General features: G+C 47.1%; 5 protein-coding genes and 1 non-coding gene across 6 annotated transcripts; 3 read left to right on the top strand and 3 right to left on the bottom strand.

Annotated features, from left to right (window-relative positions):
• Nucleotides 1–2,842: 2,842 nt before the first annotated feature.
• On the top strand, nt 2,843–4,099 carry BDV27DRAFT_137762 (uncharacterized protein). Its single transcript, XM_032069068.1, has one exon. It carries the CDS (start codon nt 2,933–2,935, stop codon nt 3,884–3,886), a length of 954 nt encoding a protein of 317 aa, XP_031921503.1. The 5' UTR covers nt 2,843–2,932; the 3' UTR covers nt 3,887–4,099.
• A 371-nt stretch (nt 4,100–4,470) lies between these two features.
• On the bottom strand, nt 4,471–7,900 carry BDV27DRAFT_137761 (mRNA splicing protein SYF1). Its single transcript, XM_032069067.1, has 5 exons — nt 7,732–7,900; nt 7,557–7,673; nt 7,451–7,504; nt 5,383–7,394; nt 4,471–5,324 (listed from the first exon to the last, which is right to left on the bottom strand). The coding sequence occupies exons 1-5, from the start codon at nt 7,819–7,821 to the stop codon at nt 5,048–5,050; spliced, it is 2,550 nt and encodes an 849-aa protein (XP_031921502.1). The 5' UTR covers nt 7,822–7,900; the 3' UTR covers nt 4,471–5,047.
• A 146-nt stretch (nt 7,901–8,046) lies between these two features.
• Nucleotides 8,047–9,355, top strand: BDV27DRAFT_137758 (H(+)-transporting V1 sector ATPase subunit D). The gene is made up of 8 exons (XM_032069066.1): nt 8,047–8,108; nt 8,177–8,289; nt 8,349–8,359; nt 8,420–8,745; nt 8,799–8,847; nt 8,905–8,914; nt 8,968–9,008; nt 9,057–9,355. The coding sequence occupies exons 1-8, from the start codon at nt 8,094–8,096 to the stop codon at nt 9,269–9,271; spliced, it is 780 nt and encodes a 259-aa protein (XP_031921501.1). The 5' UTR covers nt 8,047–8,093; the 3' UTR covers nt 9,272–9,355.
• Nucleotides 9,057–14,831, bottom strand: BDV27DRAFT_169437 (tubulin folding cofactor D C terminal-domain-containing protein; the record flags this gene model as incomplete). Its single annotated transcript, XM_032075033.1, has 9 exons — nt 9,057–9,946; nt 10,053–10,359; nt 10,504–10,558; nt 10,949–11,067; nt 11,120–11,285; nt 11,336–11,680; nt 11,730–12,012; nt 12,059–14,567; nt 14,658–14,831. 9 exons carry the CDS (start codon nt 14,829–14,831, stop codon nt 9,552–9,554), a joined length of 4,353 nt encoding a protein of 1,450 aa, XP_031921500.1. The 3' UTR covers nt 9,057–9,551.
• BDV27DRAFT_t222 lies at nt 10,689–10,759 on the top strand. Its single transcript has one exon. It is a non-coding gene; the product is annotated as a tRNA-Gly (tRNA).
• Nucleotides 14,832–15,270: 439 nt separating the features above from the next.
• BDV27DRAFT_169432 (uncharacterized protein) lies at nt 15,271–16,864 on the bottom strand (the record flags this gene model as incomplete). The annotated part of the gene is made up of 2 exons (XM_032075032.1): nt 15,271–15,896; nt 15,967–16,864. 2 exons carry the CDS (start codon nt 16,862–16,864, stop codon nt 15,271–15,273), a joined length of 1,524 nt encoding a protein of 507 aa, XP_031921499.1.
• Nucleotides 16,865–16,963: the final 99 nt, after the last annotated feature.

The following is a 16,963-nucleotide window of genomic DNA, read 5'->3' as shown; positions in this document are numbered from 1 at the left end:
TTTTTTTATTAATAAAAAAGGACGTTATCGCCCCTCAAAAGGGGAGACAAGACAAAGCTGATCAGTAGAAGCAATACCGACCCCTACTCGTTGTAGCGTACCAAGACTAGCCGGCTATAGCCTTAGTAGAGCCGATCTCTACAACGCCTCGTGGGTTCCACTCTTAACAAGCCGGATCATTCTTCCCCCTGTCTGTGCGCTACAGTCTTGCATTTTTTTTCTATTGGCATCTACCTCAGATCAGAGAGCATCAGGGATTCTTGGTTGGTCGTTTACTGCGTACAGTCTTACCGATGCCTTGTCACCAAGCTGCCTAAGGAGCTCACAGTTCAGCTCTCAGGGTCTCTAGCGAAAGTTTGACAGAAGTTATTTACGGCTGATCATTGCCAAGCTGCATTTTAGATGTCGATCGGCATAGTGCTTAAGTGCGGCGCCGGCGTTCATTCCCATAATGGAATTTAGTGAAGAAATCGCCAAAGTAACGATACTTATCCCCGGCTTCAGCCGCGCCAAAAGAAGAAATATGCTTTAATTAGCACATGTGATGAGTTCTGCAGGCTCGTATTCTTTTGCCTCATGGCATTCATCTACCTCGGCCAATACGCATGCATTGCGGAAGTGCTCTAAGCGAGACTCGAAGGACAACTATTAGTAGGTGGGTCTGCCTCTTGTGGCCAATATTTATCGGCAAGTTCAGAGCGAGGAATAGACTGGGTATAGCAAGGAGAGCGACAGTACGGAGTAGATACTCATTCAGATTTCCAGGTTATTATGTTATCGTTTGCAACTAACTAACTATAATGTTCTTTTCACCTACAAGAAACACGCTGAGGGGGCGAGAATGCTACTAGCATTTTTCCTTTATTTTTTGTTTTGTTTTATTTTTGATGTTTTTAGCAATACCTACGCGCAGGGAATGATAAAGGGAGGCCTTCACACGTTTCTCAAGCCTCGGTCTGACTGATGCAGTGAAAAACGATCAGGTCGTCAGGAATGCTATGAATACCTCCCTTACAGACCTCATGAGGCTGAGTAACCTTATACTGAATCCATTTGGAACGAGGAGACGAATGATCTCCGGAATTTGGGAAAACAAATAGCGTGGTTATTGCTCTTGATATGTGGTATATATCATCACTCATACTCGAAGGAAGATACTCAAGAATCGGAGCTTTGAAAGGCTCATTTACTTCATAGTGAACTACTATAGGTGAATGGATCTATATCCAAACATGAATGGCAAGAGGTATACTGTGCTTCGAGGGTGGTATTCATTGACTGTGAATGTAACTACGACACTTGACTATGTTCTAGGATTGGGACATGGATATAACTTCAAAAATTCTCAGCCTTGTTTTCTTCTCTCTTCCTGTGTTTCTCTACCCACCAACACTTATATCCTTACCAGACACACTCTGCATCCATCCGGCAGTATGCCTTCTATCAAGATTACTGTCGCTCTCCTCGCCATACTCAGTCTATATCTCAAGACTGTACTGGCTTTCTCCCCGCAGACCTTTACTTATGACAGTACTATCAGTAACAATGTTCCTAACCCTACCCCCATGCCTGCTGCTCTTCTAGAGACTACCAACACCTTCGACTGAGAGGACGCCCTCCAGACTGAACAGAGACAGGTATGTCCTACCAACAGGACCTTCTATTCTCCAACATATTCAACCCCAGTACTCACAACGCCTGGCTTAGAAACAATGTGATGGGACGTGCACCCATGGACTTTGCTTCTGCACGCCCTACCATTAGTGTCACTGTAATGTTCACAAGGCATACTGTGCATGTAGGTGGTAGGTGCGTGCTAGTCCATACTACGAGAAGTATGTGAGGGCTGGTTTGACATAGTTCAGGTAACAATGGCTTGGATTTCTTAGCCACGAGTCTACCTATCTACGCTGAACTTGGGCAGTTTATGGTAACGAATTGGCACACCTCGGAGATTCCATCTGCTTTTTCTCGCTGTTGTAAACCACTGCGTTTCCTAGGCCCTGTGCAGAGGAGACGCGTTCCAGAATCTAATGGCATTAGGACTTGTACTTAGTAAGCTCTAAGCCTTCCGCTATAGTCATTACAAACTGCCTAACAAGTGTAAAGAGCGCACGAGTATTCCGCTGCCTTGGCTCGAAGACCCGTAACCTGCGGAAAACAGAAGAAGGACCACAATAGGGAAAGCCTGTCACCTGATACATTGGTGAAGTACGCCTAGAAACTGTCATTGATTCCAAGTCCCGGCATCATATTGAAGATCCTATCAAGTTCAAGAATCATTTATCAAGTGTGCAGTAATGAATTATACACACCAAGTTCATTCGTATCTGAGTGGGAAAACATCAGTGATAGTCTAAAACTATACTGCGTCTCTGTCAGAATCGTGGACCAAGCCCAATAACATGGACAGCGTTCCAAGCACCGGTGAACATGATATTTTTCTATCAGCATTGCTGCCTTTTCATGACTCGGCTAGTCTTTACTCACTCCTTGCAGGAATTCAACTGCCATCTAATTATTCAATTTGGCCATTCACTCGGATTACACCTTCATTCCCATAGATGATGGCTGCAATCGAAGACCCACCGTTGTCTATAAAAGCTGGGTACATATGCAGCCTTTTGGCAGACCATGGATACCAATCTGAGATCTCGAGAAGACATTTTTTTTTTTTCCGCTCTGCCTTGATCAGTCATATTTTTACTTTCACACATCCATTTACTTGTGGACTGGCCTTGTCCTGTTCTCTTACTCTTTATTGAACAAAGAGAGTACTGTAGTAAAATACCAACATCAGTAAGGACGTCACCTCTTCTTCTTCTTCTTCTTCTTCTTCTTCTTCTTCTTCTTCTTCTTCTTCTTTTCTCCCCTCTCACGCCTTCCTTGTTTCCTCCTCTCATATATGGCAAGTTAAAGTCAGCTTTCTATCATGATGAGTCGCAAAACTGACTCGAAGAGACAGCAATCTCCCCCTCGAACCCAAGCCTCCAAGAACCTTCCTCAACACTCCAGTCTACAGCACCCTCAAACAAACGAAAACGAAATGACCCTCAGAATAGCAGAAAAGGCCTCAACGACAATCAAATCCGAATCCTCAATGGCAGACGACAAGCTTCATGGTCCCGCACCCGCAAACTCCTGGGACATGAGGATGACTAACAAGACGAGTGAAACCGACAAACTGCGTCAGAAGGTGGATCAGATGAACGAGAAGCTTGACAAGTTACTCAAGCAGAATGAGGACTATCACGCGACAAGTGAGTTGGGTGAAACTGATCAGGACGATACCTATCAGGAAGGAAGTGGCTGGTCAGCGGATCCGAATGATGAAGACTTGGGGCATGCTGAAGAGAACGATGGTTGTCAGAATGGCAACTATGAGCACTTGTGGATCGGTGAGGATGGAATGCCGGAGCTGGAGAATGCGAACGGTGATTCAGGTGCCAGGCACAAGTGGACAGCTGAAATGGATTCGTGGGAGACGGGGCGTTTGCATGACGAGTCAGGCCTCGGAGACGAGGTTGCGTTGACTGAATACGAAGTCGATAAACTACGCGGCAAGGTGAAGTTACTCCAGGTGAAGGTAGCTGATTTGTTGTACGAGAAGAATCAGCTAGCCATGAAAGTCATGGAGCTTGAAGGGGAAAGGGACAATTCAAACCCATCAAGGAATTATTTCCTCTCAAGCTACAAGTGGCAGAAGCTTGATCGTGGCCTGATCGATGAATGGGAACACCTTGCTCACGCAAACATCGAAGTCCCGGGTGGGGACGTCTTGGCTGACAGCGAGCTGTATATCTCAGGTGATCGGAAGGACTACGATGTCTTCGTGGATCTGTATGGAGTAGATCCGCATGCTGCTCCTTCGGTGTTAAGTGGATAGAACCCCTCCTCATCATGATTTAGCTAACTAGATGTATAGAGGACAAGCTTACGATCGAGCTGGTTAATGCACATGCTACTACCCTGGTATCAAAGCACAAGACCTGTACACCGAAGTTTGGGGAGCTTTTCGCACGTTTCATTAAAAATCTCCAGCGCACCGGCTATCCGAGAGGCTATCTTTTTGGGTTCACAGAGGACGTGGATATCTTGGAACTTAGGGCGAGCTACTCAGATTTCAGATGCGCTCTCATTACTGAGGCCTGTGAACAAGCTGCTTGGTAATAGTCTTCATTGAGCATGCTTTGCGCAGCTTAATTAGCCAATTTCCTCTCTCGGATCCCTTCTTCTCGTTTGTTTTCACATCCCCGAAGTTTTGAAGCGATATCTGCGTTATGGGGTTTGTTGATATTGCTTTTTATCTGACTTAGGGTTTCGTTTATCATTATCAATGTTCATGCGTTTCCATACTTACATACTCCTATCGAAACAATACAATACACGTTGTTAGTAGTACATGGTTGATAGTCTAGCAGAGTTATCACGGAATGCTCCTTAGGCCATATAGTATGATTTGGTAGCAACGTAATATCAGACTCCTAATTAGACAACCACGTGAGTCTGATTCTTTCATGATAGGCACATTTCTGTGTTACCCCTTACTGAACTTCGGCGTGAGATAAGACACTGGGCAAAGTCTTTCGAATAGCCTCAAACAAATGGGAAGGTTACTGGTACTGGAGAATAACCAGTTCATATAGATACAGACTGATAGAGGGAAGTCACTCCGCAGAGCACCAGAATGTAGAATCCATTCCGTCTACAGAAAACGCCATCGAAGGTATCTCAGACCACCAAGACGAATAGTGTTAATAACACAAACAAAGGAAAAGCAAAAGATAGAGATGATATCCATGATTCGAGTAAGTGCTGAGGATAGCAACCCCCTGACAGACAGCCCCAAAAAGAAAATGGAAAAGAAAAAAAGAAAAAATAAGATAAAAAACGGCTGCGGGGAGATTTCAGGACGATAATTGTTACAAGGGAAACAGCAAAGGAGTGTGATATTCATGCATCAGTTCGATGATAATTGAGATAACTCGGCCAGCGCAACTATCCAAAGCCATGGTAGGAAAACAAAAGCAGCAATTGCAAAGGTATTTTACTCGGCGTCCATATCTTCGTCCAGGTCAATAGCGTCAGGGTTTGCAGGAGCAGCTGGCTGCTCTTGGCCAGGTGGTGGGGGTCGATTTCCACCTTCGGGGCCTGTGCTGGCAGCGACAAAGCCCACAGGAGCACGCGCTTGTCGTTCGAGGGCTGCCATAGCGTCTGCTGTCGAGCCATCCACATCTCCTTCCTCGGCGCCCTTTTCGTCGCCATCTTGAGTCCGCTGTTGACTGCGAGCAATAGCCTGGGAGGCGATGAAGTTGACGTCGGTGCTGTTCAGTAACGTTAGCTTTGATCCATAGTGTTATCAACTTAAGAGTGAATGCATACTTGTACTGTGCTTGAACGCTTCTCTTGATACGAAGCATCTCCTTGAAGGTATCCTCGTTGCCATGTTGAACTTCGAATGCTTCCCATTTTTGCCAGAAAGGAGCGTTCGTACGGGGGTCGCAGAACTGAGAAGCGTGGCCATAGATTGCGCGGGCCCGGTCAATTTCGCCAAGTCGTCGTTCCATTTCCGCAAATTTGAGGCACATCTCCTTGGCTTCCTGGTCGGGCAATGCCGCAATAGCACGTTCGTAGATCGGTCTTGTGGAAGGCAATCCAAAGTTCGATGCAGACTTCGTAATGTAGAACTCAAACATCTCGAATCTGTCCTCGTCGGACACTGCACGCGTAGCACGCTCATAGATCCGCATGGCGTGACGGGCTAATCCACGTTCTTCTTCAAGATTACCATACATTAGATAGAGCGGCTTGGCAAACTTGGGAGGACATCCATCCAGGGCCTGTTCGAAGAGGTCTCGTAATCTTTCAATACCAATCTTCCGATCCACGGCTTTAGTCAAGTAGAGGTTCCAGAGCTCGAATGCAACCGGGTAGCTGAAGAGATCCAACCCTCGCTCGTAGACCTTGAATGAATCCTCGAAGTACTTGTGCTCCTCCAAAAGGTTGGCATAGTTGACCACAGTTTGGGGCGTGGCGATGCGTAGCTCGAAAATCCTCTCGTAGACTTTCTTTGTCTCTTCCAACGACGCGACACTTTCAACCAAATCAACGTAGAAACTCCACAACTTCCAGCTCTTATGAACTCGTTGTTGGGGGGAGAGGTTCTCATCGAAGTAGTCGACTGTTGATTTTTTCGGCGCTTGCGTTGCTTTCGCCATAACCTCAACAGCTTTATCGAAGTTCTCACCGCGGAGTTCCATTTCAGCCCATTCGCACCACGTCTCGGCGAGCTCAGCCACTGATTTGAAGGTGACCTTCACAGCCTTTTCAAAAATTACCCTAGCTGTGTCCAGGTCTCCTCCGCTCTCGTAAAATTTGGCGTAGTTGACCCAGAGCTCGGAGAACTTCCCATGAGCCTTCTTAGGGCTTATAGCTGCGATGGCTGCCGTGTAAGTGTTAACGATTTCCTGTTTGTTGTCACCCCACAAAGCAACCCTCTTCTCCCATTCGATGACATTGTTGGGGTTCTGTCGTAGCAATACATCATTGACCAAGAATGGTCGGCGGTCCATGAGCTGTTCGAACCTCAGCATTCGGAGATCCAGATCAAAATCTGCCTCTTCGTCGGATTGGCCTTTATCAGCGCGAGCGGCTGCCGCTTCCATCAAATTGCCAATAATAGACTCTTCAAATTCAACATAGGAGTCGAAAATGAGCGTAAAGTCGCGGACTGTCATGACCGTCGTAATGCCCTCCTCGAAGGTATCTCGAGCCTTTTCGAAACTACCCTTCGTGATCCAATATGTTGCTAATCCAGCCCACAATTTACCTCTCTGGTCAGCGAACCGGTCAATTCCACTGCGTAGAATAGCGTCCACATCAATGCCGACATGCGGACCAGTTTCGATTTGCTTCGCCTTTGATACGAGCAAGTCCACCATTTCGGTCCACAGCTGGAAGTGACTCTTCCCCTCCTTGGATTGGAATCTTGGGTTGTCGAGTATCTCCATATACCGCTTCACGGCTTCCGTATACTGTCCCATCTCCACAAGAAGCTCAATATACTCCTCCGCGTTCTCCGGGTGGATCTGCATGTACCGAGCCCAGATTTTCACGGCTGTCTGGCCGGAAGCGGAACGCGCTAAAGTCTTGTACAGTTTCCATATTCTATTATGTTGAGTGATCGGCAGAGCTCGTAGTGCGCGGTCGAATGTACGTCGAGTTTGTGTCACGAGGGGTTGTTGAAGTAGGAATGAGAGGTACAGTTCCCAAATCCGTGGCATTTTGTTGAGGAGTATAAGGGCACGCTCGAAAAGTGCGTTGACCTTCTGGTATTCGGCTCGATATATAGTCGGGTTGCGACCTTGGAGATGCTTCGTGCGGAATTCCAAGTACTACTAAAATCAGCAAACTTCAATGCGACAAGGTGGGGTTGAAGGAAGTAGCGTACCATCTTCCACAGTTTGTAAGATCTTGGGAGCTGCTTGCACGCACGCTCCATAACCTGCGATTGATTAGCAGCACGTACAGCAGGATTAATCGCAACCGAAACATACAAAAGCCTGTTCGTAGAGCGTCCCATGTTGCTGCTTATATTCGATATAAGCAAGCCATGGTTTGATACTGCCGGTGTCCCGAAGGAGATCCTGTTCATATACAGTATCCTGGTCGGCCTGTGAACAGATAGTGCAGTTAGTCTTTGTCCTACCAAGTTCCGGCGTCACAACTCACTATCAAATAGAGGTCCGGCCCTGAGGCCGACGTGCGATCCATTTGCGCGTGTTGCCGGTGAGATCTCGGGGGCAGGAGTGTCCCTGGCATGTCGCCACTCAGTCGAGCGGGATCGGCTCACACGGTCAACACAGGGTCCGAAGAAAGGGGTGTAGCATGAATTGGAGAGCTTTCTCGTCGTGTTTGGCTGATAGCCGCCTGAGAGACTGCAGAGATGAAGTCGTGCAGCGCCCACGTGACCTGCTATCATGCGGGCCGCAGGTGGTCCAAGCTCCCCCTCCATTATCGCCTATCGTCATCTACGCCGCTCCCTGTCGTGGCCTCACAAGTCAAGCTGATCGTGCTCCTTGAGTCTTGTAGCCATGTCGGGTGCAGTAGTATGTCTGTCCTTTCTGCTCCAGGTCCTCTTGTGGACCCACTGTTGATGTCTTTTCCTCACCCCTAGGGCCGCGAGGCAGTCTTCCCGACTCGCCAGTCGCTGGGAGTAATGAAGAGTAAACTGAAAGGCGCAGAAACCGGACACAGCTTGCTAAAGAGGAAGAGTGAGGCGTTGACCAAGTAAGTACACCACGCAAGAATCAGTTGTAATACGCATACTAAGTTGTCGTGAACAACAGGCGTTTCCGGGGTAAGTGGACGCCATGAGCGCATTTCCCTGTATCAATTCTAAACTGACATGGCAAGCCAGAGATTACTCGACGTATCGATGAGGCCAAACAGAAGATGGGGAGGGTCATGCAGATTGCCGCGTTTTCTTTGGCCGAAGTGAGCTATGCTGTTGGTGGCGATATCGGCTACCAGATTCAAGAATCCGCCAAGCAAGCACGATTCCGTGTACGCGCCAAACAAGATAACGTCTCCGGTGTCCTCCTGCCTCATTTCGAGAGCTACACAGAGGAAGGAATTAACGACTTTGGCTTAACTGGTCTCGGAAAAGGAGGTCAGCAAGTCCAACGGTCTCGAGAGACGTATGCTCGCGCGGTCGAAACCTTGGTTGAGCTTGCAAGCTTACAGGTACGGTGTGGAAGCTAGCCGCTTATTTTCCACCTCTGACTCCAACTATTTAGACTGCGTTCGTAATTCTAGACGAGGTGATCAAGGTTGTCAATCGGAGAGGTGGGTACTCTATTACTATGTGTAGGTTGATGCTTAATTAGCTAACTTTGTTCACAGTAAACGCCATGTAAGGCACTTCTTCTAGTAGACCAGGAGTCTACAAACTAACTTCTCCTCCAGTGAGCATGTTATCATACCCCGGACCGAGAACACCATCAAATGTCAGTGACTTCTAGTATCCGCTTTGGTTCGCAACTAACATAAACCAGACATTATGTCCGAACTCGACGAACTTGACAGAGAAGAGTTCTACCGACTCAAGAAGGTATCAGGTAAGAAGCAGCGCGATACTGCAGCTGCAGACGCCGAGATTGAGGCAGCCCGGGCAGCCGCCCGAGAGAAAGAGGGCCAAAAGGCATTGGAACAAGCATCTGACGCCCCTGATGTCCTCGGAGAGCAAGAAGATGCAGATGTCATTTTCTAATTTTATTCCCCTTTTCTTTCATTTCCCCTGTCCCTGTAACTAGTATACTTTCTAGCATGTAGCTGTCATTGGTATCATTCATTTGCTATTTTCATCTTCCTGTATCTCACTTGTTACAATGTCAATCTCGACAGAGAAAAGACACGAAAAAGAAGAATAAAAGCCCATGAGGGGAAGCTCAAGCTCTGTATCGAATTGCAATCAATATAATAAAACAGATAAAACCCACCCCAACGCCAGAACAAGTTGCTCACAATTGCCCGAACTGCCTCCGTGCAGCTCATTGTCTCTGGTAAGTAACCCGGATCGGCTTGCCACCCTCCCCCATAGGCATCCCCGAGGTGGCCTCCTTGGCACTGATAGCACCAGACTCGTTTTCGTACTCGACGAACGCAATCCCCTTTCTGCCCGGCACCAATCTGACTTCCTGGAATCCCTCGAAGCGTCCAAAAACAGCAGTAAGACTTTCTTGGTCTGCCGTGTCGGGGAGGTCCCGCAGGAACAGAATCTTGTTGGGAGGAAGGTATTCGTCGGGAATGACAGCCGCCGTCGCACCGCTGGTGGGCTTGAGACCAGCTCCCTTGGCAGTTTTGGCAGGACGCGTAGATTCTGGGGCGCCGGGAGGGCGCTTGAGCTTCTTTTGAGCTTCGAGGGCCTCGTGGGCTTGTTTGCGTTCTGTTTACCTCATTAGCCTCGAGCCAGCCAATAAAAAAAAGCCCCCCGCGTATATCCACAAAAGGGCGCAGATAGAAAGTCCCAAAAAATAAGAAGAAGGACGCACCCTTCTCAGCCAACCTCCTCCTCTTGTGAATCTCCAATTCATCCTCCCCACCCTCTCTCAAAACCGTCGCATCGCTCCTCGTCTTCGCGAAATCCAGCACCATCGGCTTATCAAAGAGCTCAAACCCATTAATCTCATCAATGGCATTCGAAGCCGACTCAACGCTATCGAAGACGATAAATGCCTGACCCTTGGCCTTCAGATTGGTCTTCGCGACGATGTCGATGATGTTGCCATATTCTGAGAAAATCTCTTGGAGCGCTTCTTTCAGCTGGTCGACTTTGACACGTTCTTCGAGGTTGCGGACCTGGTTGGGAGCTGGGTGTTAGTGAGCGTGCACTTGGTAAGCTGGAGGTTGTGATGGGTGGGATCGTACATAGACTCTGTGGTTGTTGGGTTAGTTTTCCTCGTTGTTGGGAGGCTTAATGAAGGAAAGAAGCTTTAAACTTACGTGGAGTTTGGGGGAACGCTGCTTGCAGGCGCGGTCATTGACGCCATGTTTGTGACTGGGGAGCTCGTCGAGCTGGTGTTGTAATTGCGATTGATCGGGTTGCGGAACTTCTGAAGATAGAGTATTCGGCTTGGAGGTTTCTTTTAGGATTATTTATTGTAAAGATGACTATTCATTACATATAAGCATCATTGGTCTAGTGGTAGAATTCATCGTTGCCATCGATGAGGCCCGTGTTCGATTCACGGATGATGCACTCTGTTTTTTTTTTCCTATTTATATAGGGGTATATGTCAGCTATCATTACGTTCTTTGCTTCGCTTTCTTGATTATGAAAATAATTGTACAAGTCTGCCTAGTTTTAGAGTATCAGTTTTCATGTTCTCTGATTGTGATACCAAGCATCAGCATGGTCTAAAGCGATGTGGTCTATCTACAAGCTAACTCTTTCCTCACATCCTCGACCTGGCCCTTGAGTTCCTTGGGCTGTCTCGTCCAGTCTCCAGTCTTCACCGACTCTAGCGTAGTCTCTATAAACAGGTATTCTGCAACAACATTTCGAACCTATATGCCAGTTAACGCAATGATCCCTCCCAACTAAGTTAAGCAGACATACCCGTGGAAAAGGATGCAGAAGCATTGAGGTCATCTTTTTCAACACCTCCGCTCGTAGCGGCTCCAGCCTTGACAAAGGCGCATACACTTTGATTGCGGCTTCCAACCTCGCTATGTTGGACGATTTGAAATGTGCCTTCTGAACAAGAACAAACAATTTTCTATAGCTATGCACTGTGAGGAGTTATCTCAGTTCGGCGGGTAGAGAGGAACTAACCTTGACTCTGAAAGTTGGGGGATGGAGCTGATATAGCTATCTAGCAAGAAAGCCAAAAACTCCAGTACTGGGATAGCGTAGCGGTCATCTTGTAGGTTATCACTCAGGGCAACCATGAGATCTTTGATAATGGAGGTCACTATGTCTTGCCGCTGTTCAGCCTGATACTTATTGATCCTCTGCACCAGAGCCGAACGGCTTGAGCGAACAAGACCCTCTGCCCCAGCAACTGCGGAAGTCGCAATTCCTTGGAATAATGGCAGGCGCAGCCAGTCGATGGCTTGCAACTCAAAGAGTTGAAGGAAGTAGTCTGGCAGGGATACGTGACTGAAATGCTCATATTGTCTGATACAGTCAGCGATGAATCTGAGATATGCGTGTGATACACACCCACCTCTGTAAGGGTGGAAAATCTCCGGCTGACTTCCAGAAGCTCTGCAAGCAAAGCCAAGCTTGAAGGCGGACTCTGTCTAGCTTCTCTGCTGCAAGTCGACATAAACAACTGATGATGCTCTGGACTCGGCGGGTGCGAGTTGCACAGCCGGATTCTTTTTGGAGGACTATCGTGGCAGCTTGAATTGCCTCCAGTCTTATCAATGACCCAATATCTCCTCGTCTATCTGTCGTATAGTCATTCAAGAACTCGATAAGATGGTCTGAGATAGCATCCGTTATATCTGCAACATGGTCAGCATCGTTCATTGTGCATTGTGATTCACGTACCTATATACGGCAGAACACCATTGGCCAAACTCCTTACAGCTACTACTCGCTTCTCAATCAATTCTTCTTTTCCGGCACACTGTAGCAGTTCCTTTATGATTGACTGCCTTATATCGTCTTCAGGCCTAACTTGCTTGAATATGGAACCAAGGACTGAGATCTGACCGCGGCCAGTCGGTAACTTCCAAGTGGAATGAATGTACGAAAACCAGCCATTTATCGTCTCCTCTTGTTTCGATGACGGTAGAAGAGGGAACAACTCTGATATAGCATCTGAAGAAGTTTCTATCACAATGTCTTCACTTCGAGAAATGCAGAGTAAGAGGGTTTCTCGAGCTTTATCAAGCAAGGTAACTGATGGCTGAGATGGATGGGAATCTTTGGTTAAAGAAGCCGCTTTAGAGAGAGAGTATACCAGACGTGATGATGCTTCAGCAGTCAATTCCGGACGTCGAACTTGGAGCGTCAAGTCCTCTTTTGTGGGGCCAAGCGGGGAACTAAAAATATCCCAGAGTTGTTGTATTTGCGTAGTAACCTCCAAGCCTTCGGACGGGTCTTTGTTCTCAAATGGTGATTCTTGGTAGGAGTTAAATGCGTTTACTGTGGCTGAGAGGGCCAAGAAACACCCATGTCTCGTTTCAACATCGCCTCGAGGGAGACTGGAGATTTTCTTGAGCAGTCGCTGAAGGACAATCCTCATCGTCTTGTAGGTTTTATGGGTACTTAGGACCCCTATCGCATTTGCTGCCTGTCTTCTCGACTCAGCATCTGGCGAACCAATTCCTCTCCAGTGCATCAATGACTCAACAAGAGGACTCCAGTATTGACGGCTTAAGTCTGCCGTAGCTTTTGCAACATCAATCATTGCTCGTGAACGGCGTGCCACGGCATGGTAATCCACGACCTGTACTAGCGGAATACCTTCAACGATTGTGTTAGGATGACGACCAATTAACTCCTGCAAAGCAGCAGAAGCACCTCTCCGAATATTACCCGATGGGTCCACACAAGCGGCACATATCAACTCCGTAGCCAACATCTGCAATATGCTTGACTCCTTTTGGCTCGTAGAGGTACTTATTGTCTGTGCATCCAATGCGAGCAGCTCCTGAGTTGTATACTTGCGAGATAGAGCCCATATACCGAAACATGAAGCATCACGGACCCCAGTGCCGACAGAGCTTCCAGTCGAGGATCTCTGCTCAAAGTCGAGTCCAGAAACGAGTGGTTGCAATATATTAAGAAGTTGGTTAGTCGGAGGGGCGCGGCGAAATAGCAAATGACCCAATGTTAGTATGAGACCCTGCCATCTTTGAGCGTCAACAGCGTTCAGGTTTCTTTTGGTATTATCCGTTCCAATCCTGCGTGCTTCAAATGGTGTTATGATGGTGCCATCACTGTTTTCATAGAGTATGTTCTCCTCCAAAGAACCGGTAACTGCCTCTATAACCTCGGTACCCATATCCAGATCTAGCTTCAATGTAATTATACTGAGTGCTTTGCTCGCAGCAAATCGTACGGGCGTATCTTTATCAGCGAGAGCCACCAGAAAGTGGTCAATGGTATCTTCCAAGATGGAAGATACCTTATCCTCCGACAGGGTGTTATTCGCTCTTTCGCTAAGCTGCAGCGCCATAATTGTCATAGTACGGAGGATTTTAATAATAATTTTCCGCGCCAACGCAGATGATTGAATGATATGGGAAATTTCTGAATTTCCCTGAGCAGTTCGTAACGTCTTCTCGAACACGGGCACGATCAAGGGAGCAAAGTCCTCAACCTGACCTGAAGCACCTAAGCGTGCAAGGAAAGAAAGGACACCGATGCAAGTATAGACAGATGGCAGCTCGGAATTCCCTGCGGGTTGTACAATGGAAAATGCCCAGTCTGTCACATTAGTGAGCAGACCGAGGGCCTGCATGTCCCGCCGCAGTACAAGACGTGCAAGAACCACAGTGGCAGCCTCACGCTCTTTCCCAGAGACATTGACATAGTTCAACGATACTGAAAGAAGAGACCTCGAGACTGTTGGTACCTCAACCGGTAATGGTCTAAGTTGACCCAGATTTTCGTATGGCACAGGAATATTATCTGATGACATAGACGCCAAGTCGAAAGGAGCGAGCAACAAGTGCGAGAGCCAAATCAACATCACGTAGCGTTCCTCCCAAACAAGCCGTCGAGGAATGTCCTCTGACAAGCCGATTTCGGAATCATCTTGGGTTACTGTATCCCATTCGATAAAAGCCCTGAGTAAAGGGTCAAGGTACTTGGGCTCATTATTCAAGAACCTGCTAATAACCTTGACCCCACGCACTTTGCAAAAAGTGTAAAGAAGCCTACATATTGCCCTTGGCAAGGGATAAACCGCCCGCTGCTGTTGTGGCTTATCTGACTTATAATCATCGCGGTGCTTTAGCAAGTACGCTAAGAAAGCATCAACCAGAGGTGGCAGCAGCGTTTGAAGGTGTGGATCCAATAGCTGAGGCCATTCTTGAAAAGGCTCCAGCTGTAGCAAGAATTCATGTTAGCGAACAGCAACTCAGTACATTTCCAATTTTCCTCAGTTTATTGAGAGGATAGTGTCATCTTAACTTACAAGGCCTAGGAGTCTCTCCGTCTTAGCAGCCTGTGTCCATCTTCGTGGAACTCGGGTATCTCCTTTCTCCGTTCGTGGCTTCCAGAGCAGAGAGGGCAGTTTCTCTGAAAATTCCGTCACCAAGTCGCCAGAAGCACGCTGGAGTTTGACCTCCTTATCTTCTATTGCATCCATGATGAGATCGCGCTAGAAGCGTTGAATATTATAGGGGCAAATGTCAACACTCTAAACCGCGGGGAATCGGTCAACATTGTATTAAGTCATGTGACCTGTAGGGGGCCCTCGACCATACATCGTATAGAAGTTTCCAAAAACAGTGGGGATAAGTATACCTGAATATACTTAGTCTAGGTTTGGTCATACATGAATATCTATACGCATAACTATATTTTAAAGGAAATTAAGCGTGGTTCGTAACCTAAAACCTCCACAAGATACGCGATATATATGCAAGGGAGAAGCAGTAGAGCACGTTTGAAGAAACATCATTCAACGATTTTGGAAGGTCTTATACATATTTATGTAAGAAGGAACATATATACTGTCTTAATCAGTTCAGCACAACTAGAACCATTCTCGAAGTAACAGAGCCATAGTCAGTTGCCGCATATCGTTAGATATCCACATCCGGGGTTGACTCTGTGCGCAGAGGAAGCCTAAAGAAACCAGCTAGCCCATTATCTGCGAGTTGCATCATGGTTTCCCGGATTTTCATGACAGTGATAGCGATCGCAAGTGAATTCCAGACATCATGTCCTGCATCTCCCAAGTCAAACTGGCAGATGTATTTGCTGTCGGTATCACTAGGTGTGCCTAAGTGGTCAGTGCCGAGAGTTAGGATTGCAATGATAGGGCCACATATGATAACTCCAATGAGGAGTGGATAAATTTGAGAGGGACTAGAGTGGCCATCGTCTGTTCCGCTGGGCTGAAGATTAATCGAACCATGACCTCTGTCTAGGGCTGCCACATTCAACGCTTCGCGGTGCCGGCTGGCGAGTAGTTGTAGGCGCCGGTTCAGCTTTTTAACGGCATCAAGTGTGGTTTCCCCTTTCTTCTGGGCATAAATGGCATGTACGGGGATTGCATCTGCTCTTGTATGTATGTCAGTATCACGTAAGGCCCAGCGAAAATATTGGCTGATGGTGGTTTTGATCAAGATCTCGGGACCCTTCTTCAGAACCCTACAGTCCCTCACACGACCCCCAAGAGAAAATAAAGCTGCGAGAGACCTGATTGCTACACTAGATTTTAGCAAATTGTGGTATACCCAAAAGAAAATATAAGTGGAGTTGAGCCTTGAACTCACCATAAGTCTTGGAGCTTTTAAAGGTGTGGATTAGTGGCTCTGAATTGCCCTCTGGATTAGAAAATAGGGTATATGGAAGCGTAGGGAAGTCTGGTCTCCATTTCTCTGGTATGAGGGGCTCAAATCCACGCATGGCGAGCCGGAAAAAAAGATCTTTCTCTTCCTCGTTGTAAAGACCTTCAGGGATGTCAATTGCGTCAGTCCAGCGCCTGGTCTTCTCTACAGAAAGGCTAAAGGCAACAGTCGTATCTCTATTCTGTGAGACACGGAAATCTGAATCATCAAATATCTCTTCTTTTATCTGGGGCATAAAAAGGACTGCATTAGGAGAATGGCTTCTCTTCCGGACCACAAGCTGCTTTGACGCCATGGTTTTCTCATTATCAATTGTGGTGCTCCCTGAATATTTTGGCGAAGATAGATTCCCAGGTGATTCAGGAGAAGACAGTCTGTTATAATGCATGACCGTCAAGACATCGCTCGTGGAACCCAGTATACAAAGGCCGGCCTCTAACAGTGATCTCGCCTGGTGCCATGCATTTGTACTGACACTTTTATTCTTTGTCTCTTCAACTGGATCAGGAACGACGAGTCCAGGGGAGAAATGAGCCATCTTGTCCGGTTGGCCGTTGAGCTTCCTTCTCTTGGAAGACTGGCCAGATGCGATATCTTTCAGAATAGAAGCGTCGTCAGGTAACTTCTTTTTCTTCAGTGCTGTTCGCTTTGTTGTACGAAGCTCTGTGCAGACTTCGTCTTTGTCAGTAATGTGCTTCGGGTCAGAGATCTTTCTCTTTTTGACTTTGATCTTATTAGAAGTGAGAGGTTGAACGTTCGAATTCAAAGGTTGATTGAGTCCATTTGAGCCCTTTATCATGTTGTAAAATCTGCGCGTTTTCATTTTGTAGGTGTGAGTGGGAGCAATAAAATGTCGCCAAGTGTTTTAATTCTAAAAGATCAATCGAAGAACTGGAAGATTCGTCTGCTCTTATTACACAAC

Source organism: Aspergillus caelatus (assembly GCF_009193585.1).
Source record: "Aspergillus caelatus strain CBS 763.97 unplaced genomic scaffold BDV27scaffold_335, whole genome shotgun sequence".
Classification (NCBI taxonomy): Eukaryota; Fungi; Ascomycota; class Eurotiomycetes; order Eurotiales; family Aspergillaceae; genus Aspergillus; species Aspergillus caelatus.
The sequence above is the reverse complement of the archived record's forward strand: the minus strand, read 5'-3'. Positions and strand labels throughout refer to the sequence as shown.